The sequence below is a fragment of the Pantherophis guttatus genome, chromosome 1 (assembly GCF_059756535.1).
Source record: "Pantherophis guttatus breed Tessera chromosome 1, ASM5975653v1, whole genome shotgun sequence".
NCBI lineage: Eukaryota > Metazoa > Chordata > Lepidosauria > Squamata > Colubridae > Pantherophis > Pantherophis guttatus.
In genome coordinates, this window is record NC_142063.1 from 345,107,217 (window position 1) to 345,128,912 (window position 21,696).

General features: G+C 45.0%; 2 protein-coding genes across 5 annotated transcripts in view; one reads left to right on the top strand and one right to left on the bottom strand.

Annotated features, from left to right (window-relative positions):
- The window catches only part of LOC117658712 (multidrug and toxin extrusion protein 1-like), a 42,342-nt gene extending 40,834 nt beyond the window's left edge, over positions 1-1,508 (top strand). Inside the window, exons 16-17 of the mRNA XM_060685631.2 lie at positions 593-704; positions 967-1,508. Of these exons, the coding sequence (XP_060541614.2) occupies positions 593-704; positions 967-1,178 (324 nt within the window). The 3' untranslated portion in view covers positions 1,179-1,508. The remainder of the gene's footprint in view (positions 1-592; positions 705-966) is intronic.
- A 2,055-nt stretch (positions 1,509-3,563) lies between these two features.
- Positions 3,564-21,696, bottom strand: part of ALDH3A2 (aldehyde dehydrogenase 3 family member A2) — a 46,274-nt gene continuing 28,141 nt past the window's right edge. For 2 of the 4 annotated variants that reach the window (XM_060685634.2, XM_060685633.2), the window contains exons 5-12: positions 18,933-19,141; positions 16,875-16,992; positions 15,187-15,328; positions 13,849-14,015; positions 12,597-12,696; positions 9,810-10,045; positions 5,044-5,139; positions 3,564-3,841 (exon numbers count right to left, since the gene is read on the bottom strand). In XM_060685634.2, the coding sequence (XP_060541617.2) occupies positions 5,080-5,139; positions 9,810-10,045; positions 12,597-12,696; positions 13,849-14,015; positions 15,187-15,328; positions 16,875-16,992; positions 18,933-19,141 (1,032 nt within the window). In that variant the 3' untranslated portion in view covers positions 3,564-3,841; positions 5,044-5,079. The remainder of the gene's footprint in view (positions 3,842-5,043; positions 5,140-9,809; positions 10,046-12,596; positions 12,697-13,848; positions 14,016-15,186; positions 15,329-16,874; positions 16,993-18,932; positions 19,142-21,696) is intronic. The other 2 variants (XM_087883464.1, XM_087883465.1) reach the window with 1 other exon arrangement.

Here is a 21,696-nt window from a genome sequence, read left to right on the forward strand (position 1 = left end):
GCATCCCTTTCGCCTTTCAGCTCCAATCCAGGAGCCCTCAAGCAGTCACATTCACGACAAACCATTTTATACCAAATTGCCTAACATGCAGGCAGCCCAAGTTCAAATCCAAGTAAGGGTATGGCTAGCTGATGAGAGCTAAATAGCTTGAAACAGATCTATACTAGTCTCCCTTTATTTCTTTATCAGTGAAATATGAATTATATATATATATGTATGTATGTATGTATGTATGTATATGTAGGTCTTTGGTTATTCGGGTTTTCTCCCGCGTAAAATTGGAAAGTGTCTTGGCGACGTTTCGACGAAGTCTCATTCGTCATCTTCAGGCTGGTGTTTTCGGCTTCGTGCTTCTAGGAGCAATGTGCACGAAGCCGAAAACACCAGCCTGAAGATGACGAATGAGACTTTGTCGAAATGTCGCCAAGACACTTCCAATTTTTATATATATATATATATATATATATATATATATATATATATATATATATATATATATATTTTCTTTATATATTTATATCTTTCTATATATTAATATATATATTAATAAATATATTTAATAAAATCTCTACTGTCCGGCTCTTCCCTTTAGGCCCAGCGCCGTGCCAAACTGTCGCAGAAGCCAGTGGAGGATTTGAACTCGGCTCCCATCCCGGGCAAAGCAGTTTCCTCTTCCGATATAGAATGCAAAGCAGGGTTTGGAGGTGAGCGAAGGAGCAAGAACCTTGTAGCCGTGTCGGGACTGGCTTTGCCGATACAGGCAGTCCTTGACTTACAACCATTCGTTTAGTGTCAGAATTAAGAAGTAATTAAGAATTAGGTTTGCGTTTAAAGCCAAACAGACGGGCTTTAATTGGATTAGCGCCTGAAAAAAAATGATTCATTTTAAGGTAGAGGGAATTGTGGTCGTAAGTCGATTACTGTCTGGAGCCGAGTTCGAGTCCCGCTTGTCCTTTTCTGTTCCAGGACACACGGATGCCCAGAATGGCGTTGTGCTTCTAAGCTTCACCGTCATAAATGGCCCAACCTCGCAGGACAAAAAGGCGGTCAGTGTCCCCAGGAGGGGCCGAGTTCTGACGACCAAGCAACTGATCGTGAGACGGGGACTCGCGGTGGCCGGCGCCGTGGGAATTCTAGCGGTGGGAATATTGATACGGATATTCACGGTGGACAATTAGAGGCTGGGGAAGAGACTAGAATGGACTCCCTTGAACCCAAGGCAAAGAAACGAGAGTGAGATGCTCAGGAACCTATTTCATCCAGCAGAGGGCGCCAGTGGGAGTCATACCCAGAGCTTCCACCAGGGGGCGCCCATCTCAGCCAAACATTGTGGGATGTTGGCCATCTTGCTCATTCTCGCAAAGCCAAGCTGACCAAATCCGGCGTCTCAACATGCAAAAGACTGATTTTTGGGGTTCAGAAAGTTTATTTCTACCACGTGGCCACCTGTTGTAGATAACCCGACGTACTCCATGTAATATTTCCAGATAAAAATCTTTTAATAGTAATTTTTTACATTGTTTTTTAAATGTATGCCTTTAAAAGAAACAAGAAAAGGAGGTTAGAAAAAGTTAGCAAACAAATGTGGACCCCAGGGAGGTCAAAAAAGTCAAGAGGGAGCCCCAGCCATGTCATACCAGTAGAAATTTCATCCTTGTTTACGTGGGATGGAATTTCGACAACAAGTTTGGGGGGGGCGCCATTTTAAATTTCTTTGACTGCCCTACAGATACCAGTGGCCATTTTTGGGGGGGAGGTGACCTTTAATTTAAAGAGATGAACCCATGCAGCAGGTGGGGTAATTAATTTAAGATTTATTTGGCTTGTGCCAAATAGCTGTGGTTTGGTCCAAAAAAGCTCTGAGGATGTTATCTAGGACCTCAAGAATGCTCCTTATACACTGAACATAATCTAACCAGGATTAGGCCAGGCTTCAAGTTTTATCTCTCAAGCTTCCAGCATTGGGAAAATTCTCTCTTCTTGTCCATCAAACGTAAGTTCATGTGTTCATTTGAACCGTCCAGCTGCTTACTATTGTAGGGGGAAAAAATCCGGTCCGGTTCTAAACCGAGAAGAAAAATGCCGGAAATAAAATTGAAGCCGATTGGAAAGGAGGATTCCATTTATTGGACTCAGAAGCACAGAATGCAGTTCTGGGACAGCTGACAAATTAACTTGATGAATGCAAGGATTTTTCTTCATTTCTGAAATGCTGCAGGGGATTGTAGTGAGATTGGTGTGTTTTTGCTATTCTAATGGTAGTGGGTTAATCCTATTATATTCTAAAGAGCCTGTCCTGTCCTTAGAATTTGGGTGGGGGGGATATAAATTCTTAATCTCATCATTTGGAGCAGAAGGTGTTTTGTTTGTGAATAGGCTGGCCTGGATTTCTTAATTGGCACAAAATATCTATCTCTAGACTTCAGGCATCTGCTGGAGGCTGTTGAGGCTGCTTTCTGCCTTTAAAAACACGTTTCTCCATTTCTCCTTTCGGGAAATATAATATTTGGCCTCTTTTAATATTCCCCAAAGTATTTCAATCTTTAGGAGGGTGCGCGATTACTTCTTACACTATTAATCCTAGTTTGTTTGATGTCTGCTGGTTTCAAACCTAGGGTGGTTGAAGAACCAATGGCCGAGGGATGCATAGGGCACGCTCAGGATAATGGGATGCGGAACTGATCTTGGGAGATAGGAAGAAGAGTTTGCAATTGAGGCAACCGTCAGAAAGAGATTGCTAAACCCATAGCAGCAATAAGGACGGTGGGGGAAAACATCTTTGTAGAGACCTTCCCTAGTTTTTTGAGCTGTAAATACAAAGTGGTGGTGAGGGAGATTTACTTTCAAGAGCTGCGGAGCTCCTGTACAATGGAACTTATTCCGGCTGGGGACGGCTGGAATTGTAGTACAACCAGATTGCACCTCTGATGAATAGCATACGGGCCTAACACATCACTCTCAAACCTCTGAACGTTTCCTTGGGTAACAGTTCTCAGACTTGGCAGCTGGACGATGGGTGGATTTCAACTCCCAGAATTCCCCAGGCAGCATGTTTTAAGATGGATGAACTTCCACTCCCAGAATTCCCCAGCCAGCAGGCCTTATGAGGGATGGACTTCAACTCCCAGAATTCCTCAGCCAGCCAAGTTGGTTGGGGAATTCTGGGAGTGGAAGTCCACCCATCGTCCAGCTGTCAAGTTTGAGAAACACTATTTATAGATCAGAAATATCTCTGTGGAAGACAAAATTCAGTGGCCCTCAGAGCTTTTAAAAAAGCACTTTAAAAAAAAAAAAACAATTTTGGGTTCAAATGCATTTTGTTCCCTGCCATAACACGGCTGTAAAATGCAAAAGTTTTAATTGCTCCTTTCAAAGAAAAGAAAAGGAAAAAAAATCAACAGAAGCTGCTATTTCCCCAAAAAGCAACGAAAACTTCATTTTTTTTCCCCACCTGACAACAGAACAAGCTTGCTTTAAAAAAAGACTCTGTAAGAAAAATATCTTTGGGGCCTTTTCCTAAGTCCTCTAACTTAAATCATTTTTTCTTGAAACTTGTGTTTTCCTTTTCTTTGGTGCAAACTGTCTTTCCCGGAGAGAAGAAATATAAGAATATATATAAGATATACTCTCACCCGAGAAATCAACCTTTGGTGCTTCCCCTATTTTGAGTTTAATGATTAAGAAGAAATTGCGTTAACTCTTGTAAGTAAGTGTTAGAAAAAGATACCCCACCCGACACATACACACATGTGCAAACACACAAACACTGCCTGGAAGAGCTCTTTTTAACACCACGTTGTGCGATAGCCTCTGCGGAATTGCGTTCTCAGAAAAGTACCACCTGCGAAAAGGAAAAAAAAATAATATTAAATTTCTGCAATTGGAAAAAAAAAAAAGAGATACAGGTAGTTCTCGATCAATGATTGCAATTGGGACCAGAATTTCCGTGGCTAAGCAGGGCAGTTGTTAAGTGAATCACCAATTATTGTTGTTTTTGCCATTTTTGTTAAGCAAAAATCACTGTAGTTGTTAAGTGAATCACACAGTTGTTAAGTGAATTTGACTCCCCCCCACCCGTTGACGTGGCTTGTCGGAAGCTCGCGGGGAAGGTTGCAAATGGAAATCACATGGGATGCCGCAACCGTCCTACATACATACCAATTTTTTTTTTATTTGGTCATAAGTGTGAGGACTGGTCATAAATCACTTTTTCTCAGTGCCATCATAAGTTCGAATGGTTCTTAAATGAATGGACATAAGTCGAGAAATAGCTGCAAGTGGTGTGGCTTGAAAGAAACTTTTAGAGAGGTCAGATAAAATGGGTTTAATACATTAGGGCCATGATGGTGAACCTATGACATGCGTGCCACGGGTGGCATGCGGAGCCATATTAGTGGGCACACGAGCTCAGTTCCGGCGCACATGCACGCACCGGCCAGCTGATTTTTGGGCCTTCTGGGCCCCCTGGAAGTTGACAAACCGTTTCCGGCCTCCATGGGGGTGGGGAAGACCGTTTTCGCCCTCCCCAGGCTCCAAGGAAGGCTCTGGAGACTGAAGGGTGAAAAATAGGCCTACTGGGCCCATCACGCCATTGCGTGCCAAAAGCGGGGGAAGCGTGTGGTGGGGTTACGCGCATATGCGCGGAGCAGGGCGCATAGAATTATGGGTGTGGGCACGCACACGCATGACCCCCCCGTGCTCACCCTGCTTTTGGCACGCGATGGCAAAAAGGTTAGCCATCCCTGCATTAGGGTAATCTCAAAATGGCCGGAATACAGGTATCAGTCCTCGACTTACCACAGTTCATTTAGTGACCGTTCAAAGTTACAATGTGTGATGTAGGACCCTTTTTCACACTTACGGCCATTGCAGCATCCCCAGGGTCAGACACTTGGCAACTGACTCGTATTTATGACGGTCCCAGTATCCTGGAGGTCTGTGATGCCCTTTTGTGACCTTCTTGCAACAGTTCATTTAATGACCATTCAAAGTTACTGCAACGGCACTGTATAAAAGCGACTTAGGACCGATTTTCACACTTACAACTCCCGCATCCCCGTTGGTCACGTGATGAAAATTTCAGGTGCTTGGAAACTGACTCGTATTTAGGACGGTCCCAGAGTCCCCTTTTGCGACCTTCTGAAAAGCAAAATCAACAAGCCAGATTCACTTAACAACTGTGTTGCTAACGTAACAACTGCAGATGTGGCAAGACGGTTGATAAAACCCCTTTAACTGTCTCGCTTAACAACAGAAACGTTGGGGGTCAATTGTGGTCGTAAATTGAGGGTTACCTGGCTGTACCCTAATCTAATGGTGCAAAATCATCCTCTTTTAGGAGGAAAAATGATCAAGAAACTGAGGTAAAATTTACTCTGTGCTTATTCACACTGTTTTGTTCTACAGCTAATCCTCAATTTACAACATTTAGTGACCGCTCAAAGTTACAATGGCACTAAAAATATGTGACTTATGACCATTTTTCACACTTATGACCACTGCAGCCTCCCCGTGGTCATGTGATGAAAATTCGGACGCTTGGCAAGTGACTCGTATTTATGACAGTTGCAGCGTCCTGGGGGGGCACGTGATCCCCTTTTGCGACCTTCTGACAAGCAAAGTCAACGGGGAAGCCAGATTCACTTAACGACCGTGTTGCTAACTTAACCACTGCAGAGACTCACTTAACAACAGTGGCAAGAAAGGTTGTAAAATGGGTTATAAAAAAAATCACCTCACAAATGTTTCACTTAGCAACATAAACTTTGGGCTCCATTGTGGTCGTAAGTGGAGGACTACCTCAATTACAAACAGGATAACAGACAAAAGGAAAATGGATTTAGAGGGGGAGAAAACGTGGGACCTCTGAAATGGGCGTTATTTACCATGATTGTTGGTCACTCTATAGCAGTGATGGTTAACCTTTTTGCCATCGCGTGCCAAAAGCGGCAGGGAGCGAGGGGGGGTCACGCGCGAGCGTGCCCACACCCATAATTATGTGCGCCCCACCCCCGTGCATGCACGTGCGACCCCCCCACGCTCCCCCCGCATTTAGCACGTGATGGCATGGTGGGCCCGGTAGGCCCATTTTTTGCTCTCCCCAGGCTCCAGAGCCTCTCTAGGAGCCTGGGGAAGCTGAAAATGGCCCGTTTGCGGCCTCTGGAGGGCCTCTGCTGGGTGAGGAAGGCCGTTTTCGCCCTCCCCAGGTTCCTAGAGAGGCTCTGGAGAATGAGGAGAACAAAAAATGGGCCTACTGGTCCCACCGGAAGTTGACAAATGGGCCGTTTCCGGCCTCCTGGAGAGGCTCTGGAGCCTGGGGAGAGCAAAGAACGGGCCTCCCCCCACCCACTCCGAGGCCATCCGGAGGCAGGAAACAGGCTGTTTCCCTACTTCTGGTGGGCCCAGAAGGCCCGAAAATTAGCTGGCGCACTGGAGCTGAGCTCGCGTGCCCTCCGATTTTGCTCTGCATGCCACCTGTGGCACGCGTGCCATAGGTTTGCCATCAGGGCCCTGTAGCATTATTTATTATATGGATAGTCCTCAACTTGCAACCATTCATTTACTGACTGTCCAAAGTAATAAGGGCACTGAAAAAAGTGACTTACGGCCATTTTTCACACTTAATGACCATTGCAGCATTCCCCATGGTCACGTGATCAAAATTCAAATGCTTAGAAACTGGCATGTACTTTTGACAGTTGCAGTGTCCCGAGGGGACATGTGATCCCGTTTTGCGACCCTTGACAAGCAAAGGCCAGGGGGAAGGCAGATTCACTTAACAACCATGTTGCTAACTGCAGTGATTTACTTAACAACCGTGGCAGGAAAGGTCATAAAAATCAGGCAAAATTCACTTAACAGCTGCATGATTGATGTAACAACTGCGCTTATTTGCTTAACGTATTTGGCATGAAAGGTCGTAAAACAGGACATGACTCCCTTAACAACTGTCTTGCTTAGCAACGAAGATTGGAGGCTCCGTTGTGGTCATAAGCCAAGGACTACCTATATTTCAGATAAACTTTTGGCTCCCAATCAGCCCCCATGCATGAATAATGAAGAAGACTGAAGGGCAAAAAAACACAGAAAAGAAATAATGGTTGAAGGCCAGGCATGCTTTAAATTAAAATAATCAGTCAGGGCTTTTAAGTTCCAAAGTAGCTATTTCCAGATAACATAATAACAAAATAATAGTGTTGAAGGGACCTTGGAGGTCCTCTAGTCCAACCCCCTGCTGGAACAGGAAACCCTACAGCACTTCAGACAAATGGTTATCCAATCTCTTCTTAAAAACTTCCAGTGTTGGAGCATATGCAACTTCTGGAGGCAAGTTGTTCCACTGGTTAATTGTTCTGTCAGGAAATTTCTCCTTAGTTTTAGGCTGGTTCTTTCTTTCTTTCTTCTGTCTTTCTTTCTTTCTTTCTCTTTCTTTCTTTTTTTCTTTTTTCTTTCTCTTTCTTTCTTTCTTTCTTTCTTTCTGTCTGTCTTTCTTTCTTTTTTTCTGTCTGTCTGTCTGTCTGTCATTGAGAGCATATACACCAAGACAAATTCCTTGTGTGTCCAATCACACTTGGCCAATAAAGAATTATAGTTTTAATTCTGTTCTGTTCTGTTCTGTTCGTCTATTATCTCTTTCCATTTATCCTTCTCTATCTATCTATCTATCTATCTATCTATCTATCTATCTATCCATCCATCCATCCATCCACCTACCTACCTACCTACCTACCTACCTACCTACCTACCTACTTTCCAGAGGTGGGTTTCAGCAGGTTCTGACCAGTTCTGGAGAACCGGTAGTAAAAATTCTGACTGGCCACACCCCGATCTATTCTCTGCCTCCCTAGTCCCAGCTGATCGGGAGGAAATGGGGATTTTGCAGTAAAATTCCCCCGGAGTGGGGTGGGAATGGAGATTTTACAGTATCCTTCCCCTGCCACGCCCACCAAGTCACACCCACCAAGCCACACCCACAGAACCGGTAGTAAGAAAATTTGAAACCCACCCCTGCTACCTTCTTACCTACCTAATCATCTATATCTACCCATCTATCTATCTGAATGCAGAATAACAGAGTTGAAAGACCTTAGAGGTCTTTAAATCTAGCCAGCTAAACCAGGAGATCTTGTTGGAAATGGTTGTCCAATCTCTTCTTTAAAAACTCCAGTGATGGAGCACCTACAATTTCTGGTGGCAAGCAGTTCCACTGGTTTATTGTTCTCACTGTCAGAAAATTTCTCCTTATTTCCAGGTCGAATCTCTCCTTGATCAGTTTCCATCCATGATTCCTTGTCTGGCCTTCGGGTGCCTTGGAAAATAGCTTGACCCCCTTCCTCCTCTCTGGGGCAGCCCCTCAAATATTGGAAGATGCTCTCCTGTCTCCCCTGGTCCTTCTCTTCCCTAGATCAGCCATGTCTTCTGTCCATCTATGGTTCATTCAGATGTCTGTCTTTCTTTCTTTCTTTCTTTCTTTCTTTCTTTCTTTCTTTCTTTCTTTCTTTCTTTCTTTCTTTCTTTTCTTTCTTTCTCTCTCTCTCTTTCTTTCCCCCCTTCCACCTTCCTTCCCTCCCTCCCTCCCTCCTTCCTTCCTTCCTTCCTTCCTTTTGCTTTGGAAAATAGCTTGACCCCCTTCCTCCTCTCTGGGGCAGCCCCTCAAATATTGGAAGATGCTCTCCTGTCTCCCCTGGTCCTTCTCTTCACTAGACCAGCCAGGCCCAGTTCCTGCAACCGTTCATTGTATGTTTTAGCCTCCAGCCCCCTCATCATCAGATGGACTGACAGGTGCTGTAACCTGAGCTGAGCTCCCTCCTCTGCACATCAAGGGTGACATCTGATCTCATTATAAATATCCTTAATCCTTTTTTCCTGGCAGCCATCTGGAGTGGATCATCCCTGCCTTTTTCTGGAATGTGGTTTTTTTCAGATTCCCAGGCTATTTTCCACCCGAGAGATTTCCTGGTTGTCTCTCATCCAAATACTAACTTGATACCATCCCGCTTGGCTTCCTACGATTCACTGAGACGTCAATCGTCAACGAGAGGACAGGCAGTCCTCGACATACGACCGTTCGTTTATGGACCGCTCGGTGTCACGCAGGGGGCTGCCTTCAACCACGGTGGCAAAGAGCCTGTAGTACAGTGGACTAAAGCACTGTTATTAACATCTGCTGCTTGCAATTACTGCAAGTTCGAATCTCCCCAGGCTCAAGGCTGACTCAGCCTTCCATCCTTTCTAAGGTAGGTAAATTGAGGACCCAGTTTGTGGGGGCAATAAGCTGACTTTGTATAAATATACAAAAGTATGAAGGCTATTGCTTAACGCCCTGAGTCTCCGGAGAAGGGCGGCATATAAATTATTATTATTAAATTTCTATACCGCCCTTCTCCCTGAGGACTCAGGGCGGTGTACAGCCAAAATTAAAAAACATGCAGTACAAATATTAAAAAAACAATTAAAAGATATATAAATTTGGCCCAATTAAAACTCATTACCAATTAAAACATTTAAAAATTTCTTCTTAAGCCAGCCCGGCATGCTTGAAAAAATTAAAATTTAATTAAAATTAAAGCAAAAAAAAAAAAAGGAAGGTCATAAAATGGAGCAAGACTCACTCAACGCCTCTCACTTAGCAAGAGGAACGTTCGGGTCGTAAGACGAGGACTCCCTGTAATTTCAAGCGGTTGCTAAACAAGCGGTCGTAAGTCGAGGACTAACCTGTAGCATTTCCCGGAAGCCTTGTGGAGGGGGTCTATGTTCTTATTTTGGCCTACTTCGTAGGGCTGACATTACGCAACCCCGCCAGGACTTACCTTGATCACAATGGCGGCCACTATGCCCAGCACCGCGAGGGCGACCAGGCCCAACTTCCACATGCTGAACCGCTTCAAGACGAAGAATTTAGCCCAATCCACCTTCTTCTGGCTGTTCGGGGGGTACCGAATACCGTTGACGGCTTCCATCTTGAACGTCCTGATGAGGCAGCCGCGCTTATGGGAAAAGATATCAAAGCCAAAATGGCCGTGGTAGGCGCCCATGCCACTGTTACCTGTGGGGAGAAGCAGATTTCGAGGGAAGGGGTCATAGCTGGGGAGAGGGGAGCTGTATAAAAACCAGGAGACGGCGAGTTCTAGTCTCCCCCTTAGGCATGAAAGCTGGCTGGGTGCCTTTGGCCCAGTCACCAGGAGACGGTGAGTTCTAGTCCTGGCTGAGGTATGGAAGTCAATTGGGTGCCTTTGGCCTAAACACTGGGGGATGGGGAGTTCTAGTCCCGCTTTAGACATGAAAGCCAGCTGGGTGCCTTTGGGCAAATCACCAGGAGACGGTGAGTTCTAGTCCCGTCTTAGACATGAAAGCCCACTGGGTAACTTGGGGCCAGTCACCAGAGGACAGTGAGTTCTAGTCCTGGCTGAGGTATGAAAGTCAACTGGGTGCCTTTGGCCCAAACACTGGGCGATGGTGAGTTCTAGTCCTGCCTTAGACATGAAAGCCAGCTGGGGGACATTGGGCAAATCACCAGGAGACAGTGAGTTCTAGTCCTGCCTTAGACATGAAAGCCAGCTGGGTGCCTTTGGGCAAATTACCAGGAGATAGTGAGTTCTAGTCCCGCCTTAGACATGAAAGCCAGCTGGGGGACTGTGGGTGAATCACAAGGAGACAGTGAGTTCTAGTCCTGGCTGAGCTATGGAAGTCAACTGGGTGCCTTTGGCCTAAACACTGGGGGATGGGGAGTTCTAGTCCCGCCTTAGACATGAAAGCCAGCTGGGGGACATTGGGCCAATCACCTGGAGACAGTGAGTTCTAGTCCCACCTTGGGACACAAAAAGCAGCTGGGTGACTTTGGGCGGGTCCCTTTCATCCCAACCTACCTCACAGGGTTGTTGTTGTAGGGAAAAAAGGAAGAGGAAGGAGCACTAGGTATGTTTTGCAGGTTTGAGTTACTTATAAAGCAATAAAGGTGGGATACGAATAAATAAATAAAACAAAAGTACATTGAAAAACCTAATTAACAAATAAAAAAGTGAGGCTGTTGATAAAAATAGGATCGCCAACGTCCAATTACAGATACGGCACAAGAATAGTAATAATAATTAATAAACAAAAATAAATATACATCTCTTCCCTTTCAAACCTACTTATCTATTGTGCAAAAGATGTCTAGTTACTTTGGGCACACCTGGCCAAATGGGGACGTTGAATAAGTCAACAGGTGTTGTGTTTAATGTTAAAATGTTTGTGTCCTTTTCCAGCATTCCTGCTCACTGGCTAGCTTTGATCAAACCTGGTTAAATAGCAATAGCATTTAGATTGATTTGATTGATTGATTGATTGATTGATTGATTGATTGGTTCGATTTATATGCTGCCCTTCTCCGGAGACTCAAGGCGTCTTACAATGCGTTAAGCAACAGCCTTCATACTTTTGTATATACCTGCTTAGTAGGGCTTTCGGCCCTCCCCAAGTGGTGTTCTTTTTTATACAAAGTCAGCTTATTGCCGCCACAAACCGGGTCCTCATTTTACCTACCTCGGAAGGATGGAAGGCTGAGTCAACCTTGAGCCTGGTGAGATTCGAACTCGCAGTAATTGCAGACAGCTGGCAGCTAAGTGCTACTTAACAGCACTTTAGTCCCCTGCGCCACCAAGGCTCTTTCAAGACCTATTTAGACCTATATACCACTTCACAGTGCTTTTACAGCCCTCTCTAAGCGGTTTACAGAGTCAGCACATTGGCCCCAACAATCTGGGTCCTCATTTTACCAACCTTGGAAGGACAGAAGGCTGAGTCAACCTTGAGCCGGTCAGGATCGAACTCCTGACTGCGAGCAGAGTTAGCTTGCAATATTGCATTTATAACCACTGGGCCACCACAAATTCCTTCCTTCCTTCTTGCCTTCCTCCCTCCCTCCCTTTTCTTCCTTCCTTCTATCTTTTCTTCCTTCCTTCCTTCTTTTCTTCCTTCCTTCGTAAAGAATATCCCTTAGACTTATATACCGCTTCACAGTGCTTTTACAGCCCTCTCTAAGCGGTTTACAGAGTCAGCCTTTTCCTCCAACGATTTATTTTACCGACCTCGGAAGGACGGAAGGCTGAGCCGACCTTGAGCCAGGTGAGATTCGAACTGCCAAACTGCAGCTAGCAGTTTGTTTGTTTGTTTGTTTATTTATTTATTTATTTATTTATTTATTTATTTATTTATTTATTTATTTATTATATTTCTATACCGCCTTTCTCCCGTAGGACTCAAGGCGGTGTACAGTCAAGAAAAATATAGACACACAAACATCATAAAATTGCTAATTAAAATTATTACTTAGTTTGGTCAATTAAATAAAAACCCAGAATTAGATAACATTTAAAAAAATAAAAAATCATTCACATGTTCATATGTTTAGCCCCGCCTGTTGAAACATCAGGGTCTTGAGGGCACGGCGGAAAGTCAGCTGAAGTAGCCTGCAGTGCTGCACTCTAACCACTGCGCCACCTTGGCTCTATGCATAGCACACTGGGACTGGGAAAGTGGCCTTGGGGGAAGGAGGAATCTAAGCAGAAAATCTTTCTAATTAGGAAACCCAAAACGACTTCCATTCTGAGACTCACCAACGCCTCCGAAAGGTAAACCTGGAATGGAAAAGTGCATGATGACGTCGTTGGCGGTCACTCCGCCGCTGGAGGTCTCGGCAATCATTTTATTGATGACCTGGGAGGCAAGAGAGAAGAGAACAGAGAGTGCAAAGGCTGTCGATACGTCAGTTCGTTTGGATGAAAAACGGAAGGACGGGAGGGAGGGAGGGAGGGAGGGAAAGAGCAAGGAAGAAAGAAAGAAAGAAAAAAAAAGAAAGAAAGAAAGAAAGAAAGAGAGAGAGAGAGAGAGAGAGGAAGGAAGGAACGAAGGAAGGTAGGGAGGGAGAGACAGAGGGAGGGAGGCAGGGAGAAAGAAAGGAAGGAAGGAAGAAAGGAAGGAAGGAAGGAAGGGAGAGATGGAGGGAGGGAGGCAGGGAGAAACGAAGGAAGAAAGGAAGGAAGAAAGGAAGAAAGAAAAAGAAAGGAAGGAAGGAAGGTAGGGGAAAGAAATAAAGGAAGGAAGGGAGAGACGGAGGGAGGGAGGCATGGAGAAAGGAAGGAAGGTAGGAAGGAAGGAAGGGAGAGATGGAGGGAGGCAGGGAGAAAGAAAGGAAGGAAGGGAGAATGAAAGAAAGAAAGAAAAGGAAGGAAGGTAGGGGAAAGAAATAAAGGAAGGAAGGGAGAGACGGAGGGAGGGAGGCAGGGAGAAAGGAAGGAAGGAAGAAAGGAAGGAAGGAAGGAAGGGAGAGATGGAGGGAGGGAGGCAGGGAGAAAAAAAGGAAGGAAGAAAGGAAGGGAGAGACGGAGGGAGGGAGGCAGGGAGAAAGAAAGGAAGGATGGAAGAAAGAAAGGAAGGAAGGGAGACACAGAGGGAGGGAGGCAGGGAGAAAGAAAGGAAGGATGGAAGAAAGAAAGGAAGGAAGGGAGACACAGAGGGAGGGAGGCAGGGAGAAAGGAAGGAAGGATGGAAGAAAGAAAGGAAGGAAGGGAGAGACGGAGGGAGGGAGGCAGGGAGAAAGGAAGGAAGGGAGAGACGGAGGGAGGGAGGCAGGGAGAAAGGAAGGAAGGAAGGAAGAAAGAAAGAAAGGAAGGAAGGGAGAGATGGAGGGAGGGAGGGAGAAAGAAAGGAAGAAAGAAAGAAAGAAAGAAAAGGAAGGAAGGAACTACACCTCTGAATAAAAAAGAAAAGTTTTATATCCGAAGGAGATCCCTCCAGGTACCCAAAAGGAAGACAGTCCTGAATTTAAAGAGATGGAGCCTGCCTGGAACCTGGGAAGGCAAAGTCTACCTTGTTGCTGTCGGAGAAGACGTAGAGGGCGAGGGGCTTCTCGCGCTGGTTGATGAACTGGATGGCTTCCTCCACCCCCTTCACTGTGACGATGGGCAGGATGGGGCCGAAAATCTCTTCCTGCATGATCCGGGCTTCCGGATTGACGTCCGTGAGGATCGTGGGAGCTAGAAAGAGAGGAAGGGAGAGAAGGCCACAAAAATAGCCACGGTTCTCGGCTGCAGGCTAAGTGGCAGGGCTAGCCACAGCACTGGGTGACACAGAGCAAGCATCTGTTTTGATGTATCTGTATTTATATTCATCGAGAATTTTACAGAAACTGAAAGACAAAGGAAGGGAGGGAGGGAGGGAAGGAGGGAGGAAGGAAGGAGAGAGGGAAGAAAGAAGGAGAGGAGGGAGGGAGAGAGAGAGAAAGAATGAAAGAAAGAAAGAAAGAAAGAAAGAGGGAGGGAGGAAGAAGAAAGGAGAAAGAAAGAGGGAAGGAGGGAGGGAGGAAGGGAGGGAGGGAGGGAGAGAGAAAGAAAGAAAAAGAAAGGAAGGAAGGAAGGAAGGGAGGGAGGGAGGGAGAGAGGGAGGAAGAAGGAAAGAGAAGGAGGGAGGGAGAGAAAGAGAAAGAAGGAAAGAAAAAGGAAGAAAGGAAAGGAGGAAGGGAGGAAGGGAGGAAGAAGGAAAGAGAAAGAAAGAGGGAGGGAGGGAGGGAGAGAGAAAGAAAGAAAAAGAAAGGGAGGAAGGAAGGAAGGAAGGAATGGAGGGAGGGAGGGAGGGAGAAAGAAAGAAAAAGGAAGAAAGAGGGAGGGAGGGAGGAAGAAGGAAAGAGAAAGAAAGAGGGAGGGAGGGAGGGAGGGAGAAAGAAAGAAAAAGAAAGAAAGAGAGAGAGAGAAAGGGAGGGAGGAAGGGAGGAAGAAGGAAAGAGAAAGAAAGAGGGAGGGAGGGAAGGAGAGAGAGAGAAAGAAAGAAAAAGAATGAAAGAAAAAGAAAGAGAGAGAGAGAGAAAGAGAGAGAGAGGGAGGGAGGAAGAAGGAAAGAGAAAGAAGGAGGGAGGGAGGGAAGGAGGGAGAGAGAAAGAAAGAAAAAGAAAGAACGAAAGAAAAAGAAAGAAAGAGAGAGAGAAAGACAGAGGGAGGGAAGAAGAAGGAAAGAAAGAAAGAGGGAGGGAGGGAAGGAGGGAGAGAGAAAGAAAGAAAAAGAACGAAAGAAAGAAAAAGAAGGAGAGAAAGAGAGAGAGAGAGGGAGGGAGGAAGAAGGAAAGAGAAAGAAAGAGGGAGGGAGGGAGGGAGGGGGTTGTTGTGTTTTCCCCCTGGGGAGGTTTTGGGGCATCTGACTGGTTTGGGGGCTCACCTATGAAGCAGGCGGACTCATCCGTTTCACCCCCGTAGGCCACCTTCTGTCCTTCCAAAAGGCCCATCAGTCTCTTGAAATGACGCTTGTTCACAATCCGCTCGTAATCCGGGGAGTCCTTAACGTTCTCGCCGTAGAACTCCTGCAAGGGAATCAACACGGATGGCTCCCTCCAAGCCGGGGGGGGGGGGTCAAACTTGATTTCATCGAGGGCCGCATCGAGGTTGTGTTTGACCTTGGGGGGGGCGGGGTCACCGTGGCCAGCTCGACGTCACTCGTGTCGGGGGCGCCTGGGGTGGCCCAAGCGCAAACAGTCTCCCGAGCTCCGTTTACGGCTGCGACGGCCTCCTGCAACGCTCTGCCAGCGAAAACGGAGCTTGGCCTTGAGTTAGCACCACGCAGGCCGGATCCGGCCCCCGGGCCTTGAGTTAGACACCCCTGCTCTAGGTAATCAGGACCGGCTAGTCCTCGACTTACGACCGCAATAGGGACGGAGCTTCTGTCACTAAGAGAGACGGTTAAGTGAGTTGTGCCTGATTTTTAAGAGGGAGGGAGGGAGGAAGGAAGGAAGGAAGGGGAAAGTAAAAAATAGGAAGGAAGGAAGGTAGGAGAAAGTAAAAAATAGGAAAGGAGGGAAGGAGGGAGGAAAGAGAGGAAAAAACAGAAGGAAGGAAGGAAGAAGGGAGGGAGGGGAAAGTGAAAAATAGGAAGGATGGAAGGAAGAAAGGAAGGAGGGAGGGAGGAAGGAGGGAGGGAGGGAGGGAAAAAGGAAAAAATAGTAAGAAGGAAGGAAAGAGAGGAAAAAACAGAAGGAAGGAAGGAGGGAGGGAGAAAGGACAAAATATGGAGGAAGGAAGGAAAGAGAGGGGAAAAAAGAAGGGAGGGAGGGAGGGAGGGAGGAAGGAAGGAAGGACAAAATTGGGACGAAGGAAGGATAGAGGAAAAAACGGAAGGAAGGAGGGAGGGAGGAGGGAGGGAGGAAGGGAAAAAGGAAAAAATAGGTAAGAAGGAAGGAAAGAGAGAAAAAAACAGAAGGAAGGAAGAAAGGAGGGAGGGAGGGAGAAAGGACAAAATAGGGAGGAAGGAAGGAAGGAAAGAGAGAAAAAACCAGAAGGAAGGAAGGAAGGAGGGTGCGAGGGAGAAAAAAGAAAGGAAAAAAGAAAAAATAGGGAGGAAGGAAGGAAAGAGAGAAAAAAAAACAGAAGGAAGGATGGGGAAAAAAAGACCGATTTTTCCAGCCTGATTTCCTTCAATATAAAAGGGAAGAATTTGTAAATTTGTATTTACTGTATTAAGATTCTGTTATTTTATGCCTGTGGGGTTTGTCTCATGGCCTGGCCTACCTCGAAGGGTTGGGGTTGGGGATTACGCCCTTCTCCTGCAGCTGCACCACCAGGAGGCTTTTGCTAAACCATCAGTGCAAAAGACAAGCAACTTCCCTTTTACTGTTACCCCAAAATCTTTGTGCTACAGCTTGCAATGGAAGCTGCTTTGCTGCTAATCCCGGCGGAGGAAAAAAGTTTCCTCTGGAGTTTTGGTCAAGGAGCAACGCACGTTTCTCTGTTTTTGAAGAGTCAACTGGCATTTGCCCAGAAACTCCCAAATTCTGATGCCGTCATGACCCTGTCTTGCCCCACAACAGGAATTGGCCTTTCCCAGACACAGGAGACCCCCGGCCTAGTTCTTACCTTGACGGTCTTTTTAATGATCTCCACAACGGTCTTCTGAATGGATGGATTGCATAGGATATAATCCGGGGCAATGCAGGTCTGGCCACAATTCATGTACTTCCCCCACGCAATCCGCCTAAAAGGATTAAAGAATCCCAGAAGGTTAAGAGTAGGAAGGGGTTCTCCAGAGGTCATCCAGCCGAACCCCAGGTTCAGGCCAGGGATCCACATTACAGGTAGAACTCGACTTAACGACCGTAATTGGAATTTTAAAAAATTCCAATTCACGAAATCCTAAATTGAAGCGTGCAAACCAGCGTCTGCATTTCCTGCGTCGGATGAGGAGAGCACCTCTTTCTCCTTCTGTCCTGGCCACTTTTTACAGAGGCACCACGGAGAGCGTTTTAACAAAACCGCCTCCCTGTTTGGTTTGGTGGCCGCAGTGCCTCAGATAGAAAGTCCCTACAGAGAGTGGTGAGGACAGTGGAGAAGATTACAGGAAGTTTGCTTCCCGTCATTCAGGATATTGCTTAAAACTGCTATGTGCTTAGAGCTCAAAGCATTGTTAGAGACCCCACATACCCACTTCACGGTCCATTTCTGTTGCTCAGCTCTGGGAGGAGATTCCAAAGTATCTATAGAAGGACTACCAGATTCTGGAAGAGCTTTGTTCCCTAGCCCATCCGTCTGGTAATCTCGCAAGATTCGTTTTTCTCACCATGTACACGTATACATCCGAACTAGACTGTGTTGTTTCTCTGTGTCATATAATCTATGTGGGTATATGCATAATTTTGTATTTACTTATTTATCTTGTCATGTTTATATAGTGTATATTGGAGTATATGCTGATTAGTGTAGACTCAAAGTGACAATAAAGTTATTCTATTCTACCCTGTTTCCCCGAAAATAAGGCATCCCCTGATAATAAGCCCAATCAGGCTTTTGAGCGCAGGCGCTGAAATATCCCCCCTCCCCGAAAATAAGACCTCCCCGAAAATATTTAACTGCATGCACAGCTGGTCCCCACCATTTCTTCTGATTAGGGTTAGGGAGACAGAGCTGAAAATCAGGTAAGACGGCAAGAGAAGCCCCATCTTATTCCACGCGGGGTGGAGTTCGGGGTTCAAAAAAATATAAAACAGGGTCTTATTTTCAGGGAAACACAGTATTCTAATCTATTCTATTCTAGTCTTAATTCTATTCTATTCTATTTTAAATTTTATTCTATTCTATTCTAAATTTTATTCTATTCTATTCTTAATTCTATTCTATTCTATTAATTCTATTCTATTCTAAATTTTATTCTATTCTATTCTCTATTCTATTCTAAATTTTATTCTATTCTATTCTTAATTCCATTCTATTCTATTCCAAATTTTATTCTATTCTAAATTCTATTCTATTCTTAATTCTATTTTATTCTATTCTAAATTTTATTCTATTCTATTCTTAATTCTATTCTATTCTAAATTTTATTCTATTCTATTCTCTATTCTATTCTAAATTTTATTCTATTCTATTCTTAATTCCATTCTATTCTATTCTAAATTTTATTCTATTCTAAATTCTATTCTATTCTTAATTCTATTTTATTCTATTCTAAATTTTATTCTATTCTATTCTTAATTCTATTCTATTCTTAATTCTATTCTAAATTTTATTCTATTCTATTCTAAATTCTATTCTATTCTATTCTAAATTTTATTCTATTCTATATTCTATTCTATTCTAAGATTTTATTCTATTCTATTCTTAATTCTATTCTATCTATTCAATTCTTAATTCTTAATTCTATTCTTCTCTTCTCTTTTCTTCTCCTCTCCTCTCCTCTTCCTTCCCAACACTCTCCACTCCTCTCCTCTCCGCCTCTCTTCTCTTCTTCTCTTCTCTTCTTAAATACATGCCAGTTGCCAAGCATCTCAGTTTTGATCATGTGACCGCAGGGATGCTGGAACAGTCGTAAGTGTGAAAAACGGTCATAAGCGGACTTTTTTCAGTGCCGTTGAAACGTCGGTCACTCAATGAGCCATTGTTAAGTCGAGGGCTACCTGTAGAAGATGCCAAACTACTCACCTGCAAGCCACCTCAAGATTGCAGTCCTCATCGATGTAACAAGGGCTCTTCCCGCCCAGCTCGAGAGTGACGGGGGTCAGATGCTTGGAGGCGGCTTCCATGACAATTTTGCCAATGGCGCTGTTGCCCGTGTAGAAGATGTGGTCGAACCTTTGCTTCAGCAGTTCCGTCGTCTCCGGCACCCCTCCGTTGACCACCGGATACAGATCCTGGGGTGGGACGTGGGGGGGACACAGAGGGGATACAGAGAGTCCTCGAATTACGACCACAATTGAGCCCAAAAGAGATGTTGCAAAGTGAAATATTTGTTAAGCAAGTTTGGCAAATTTTATGACTCTTCTTGCCACCGTTGTTAAGCGAATCCTTGCATTTGTTAAATGAGTCACATGGCTGTTAAGTGAATCTGGATTCCCGGTGGACTTTCCTGGTTAAAAGGTCGCAAAAGGGGATCACGTAACCACCACTCCCCCGGGACATTGCAACCGTCATAACTATGAGTCCGTTGTCAAGCATCCAAATATAAATTATGTGACCTTAGGGAGGCTGCCACGGTCGTTAAGTGTGAAAAAGGGTCGTAAGTTCACTTTTTTCAGTGCTGTTGTCATTTTGAACGGTCACTAAATGAACTGTTGTTAAGTCGAGGACCACCTGTAGATAAATAAATGGGTTTTCATCTCCGCATACAGGGAGTCCTCGACTTACAACGATTCGTTCAGCGACTGCTCAACGTTACAACAATACTGGAAAAAGTATTCGCAGCATCGTCCGTGGTCACCTGATCAAAATTGAAACAATTTTATAATTTCAAAGGTTCGGTCTTCAAAAGAGCATTCAACATTTTAATTTCTAATCTTAAATGTTTTTTAAAAAAACTTCAAAACATTTTCAATATTTTAATTGGTCCTGTTTAATAGGCTGAGGTTTACGCAGGTAGTCCTCGACTTACGGCACAATTGACCCCCAACATTTATGTTGCTAAGGGAGAGAGAGTGGCTAAGACAGTCCTTGACTTACAACAGTTTGTTTAGTGACCAAAGTTAACAATGGCGCTGAAAATGTGACTTATTTTTCAGAGTTATGATCTTTGCAGCATCCCCATGGATCATGGGATCAAAATTCAGATACTTGGCAACGAGTTTCATATTTATGACGGTCGCAGTGTCCTGGGTCAGTTGATCCCCTTTTGCGACCTTCTGACAAGCAAAGTCAACGAGGAAGCCGGATTCGCTTAACAACCATGTGACTCACTTAAAGAATTGCAATGATTCACTTAACAACCGGTGGCAAGAAAAGTTACAAAATTGAAGCCCAAACTTTCCCTTGCTAAACGAGATGTTCAGGGAGTTTTGCCCCATTTTACAACCTTTCTCGCCGCAGTTGTTAAGTGAATCACTGCAGGTGTTATAAATTCATAACATGGTTGTTAAGTAAATCCGGCTACCTTAATGACTTCGCTTGTCCAAAGGTCGCAAAAGAGGAGCACGTGACCCCAGGGACACTGCAACCGTCATAAATACGAGTCAGTTGCCAAGCGTCCAAAACTTGATCACGTGGGGATGCTGCAACAGTCATAAGTGTGAAAAAAAAATGGCCATATACAAGTAGTCCTCGACTTACGACCACAACCGATCCCCAAATTTATGTTGCTGAGTGAGAAATTTGTTAAGTGAATTTTGCCCCCTTTTTACGACTTTTCTTGCCACATTTCTTAAGGGAATTCACTGCAGTTCTTCAATGAATCACACGGTCGTTAAATGAATCTAGCTTCTCCCTGGACTTATCAGAAGGTCGCAAAAGGGGATCATGTGACGGTCACATTTATGAGACCATCATAAATGTGAGTCAGTTGTCAAAGATCCAAATGTAAATCATGTGAACCTGGAAACACTACAAGGGTCGTTAAGTGTGAAAAACGGCCCCAAAGTCACTTTTTTTCAGTGCCGTGGTAGCTTTGAACGGTCACTAAATGAGCTGTTGTAAGTAGAGGACTACCTGTACCACTTCTTTTAGTGTTCTTCTAACTTCGAACAGTCACTAAACGAATGGATGTAGGTCGAGAACTTCCTGTAGTGTGTTCTGCCCCAGCTACGGACCCCAAAGAACGCAGCACACACAAAGTCTGTACAAACCTTAGTTTACTAAATTAAATCAGTCTTTTTTTCAAACAAAGGCTGTTAATTAACTCTCTTAACAGCCTACAAGAATCCAAAGAATAAAGAATCGTAATCTTACTATGGTTGGCAGAAAGCCCAGAAGCAATTTGCAGGAAACTGATAAAGAGAATTAAGATCAAGATGCGAAGGAGAGTGAATGAAGTTGTTCCCTGCAAATTGCTTCAGTCGGCATTCCTCCTTAAATAGGCTAAGGGAGTGGCCAATTAGCCCCAAGCCTTACTCTCGAGGAGACCTCCTCCTGAGGAGCCACTCCTGCCTTTTGGCAGCTCTGCGCGCCCGTGCATCGAGAAGAGGCTCCTCCTCTTCTTCCTCTTCACCCGTGGAAGCTTCTGGAAGTTCTGAAGGCCCTGGCTGAATCCCTGTCTCTGGCACCACGTCTTCTCCAGCCTCCTCACTGTCTGACTTGAGTGCCAGCTGCACAGGCTGCTGGCGCAGCACCACACCAGCCTCCTCGCTGTCGGAATCAGCTACTAGCTGCACAGGCCGCGTACGGGCCACAACATAGTGGCCTTTTGGAGTGAAACACAACCACACGCACAAAAACACACAAGCCCTGGCTGTTGGCAAATGAAACGCAACCACACCGCGAA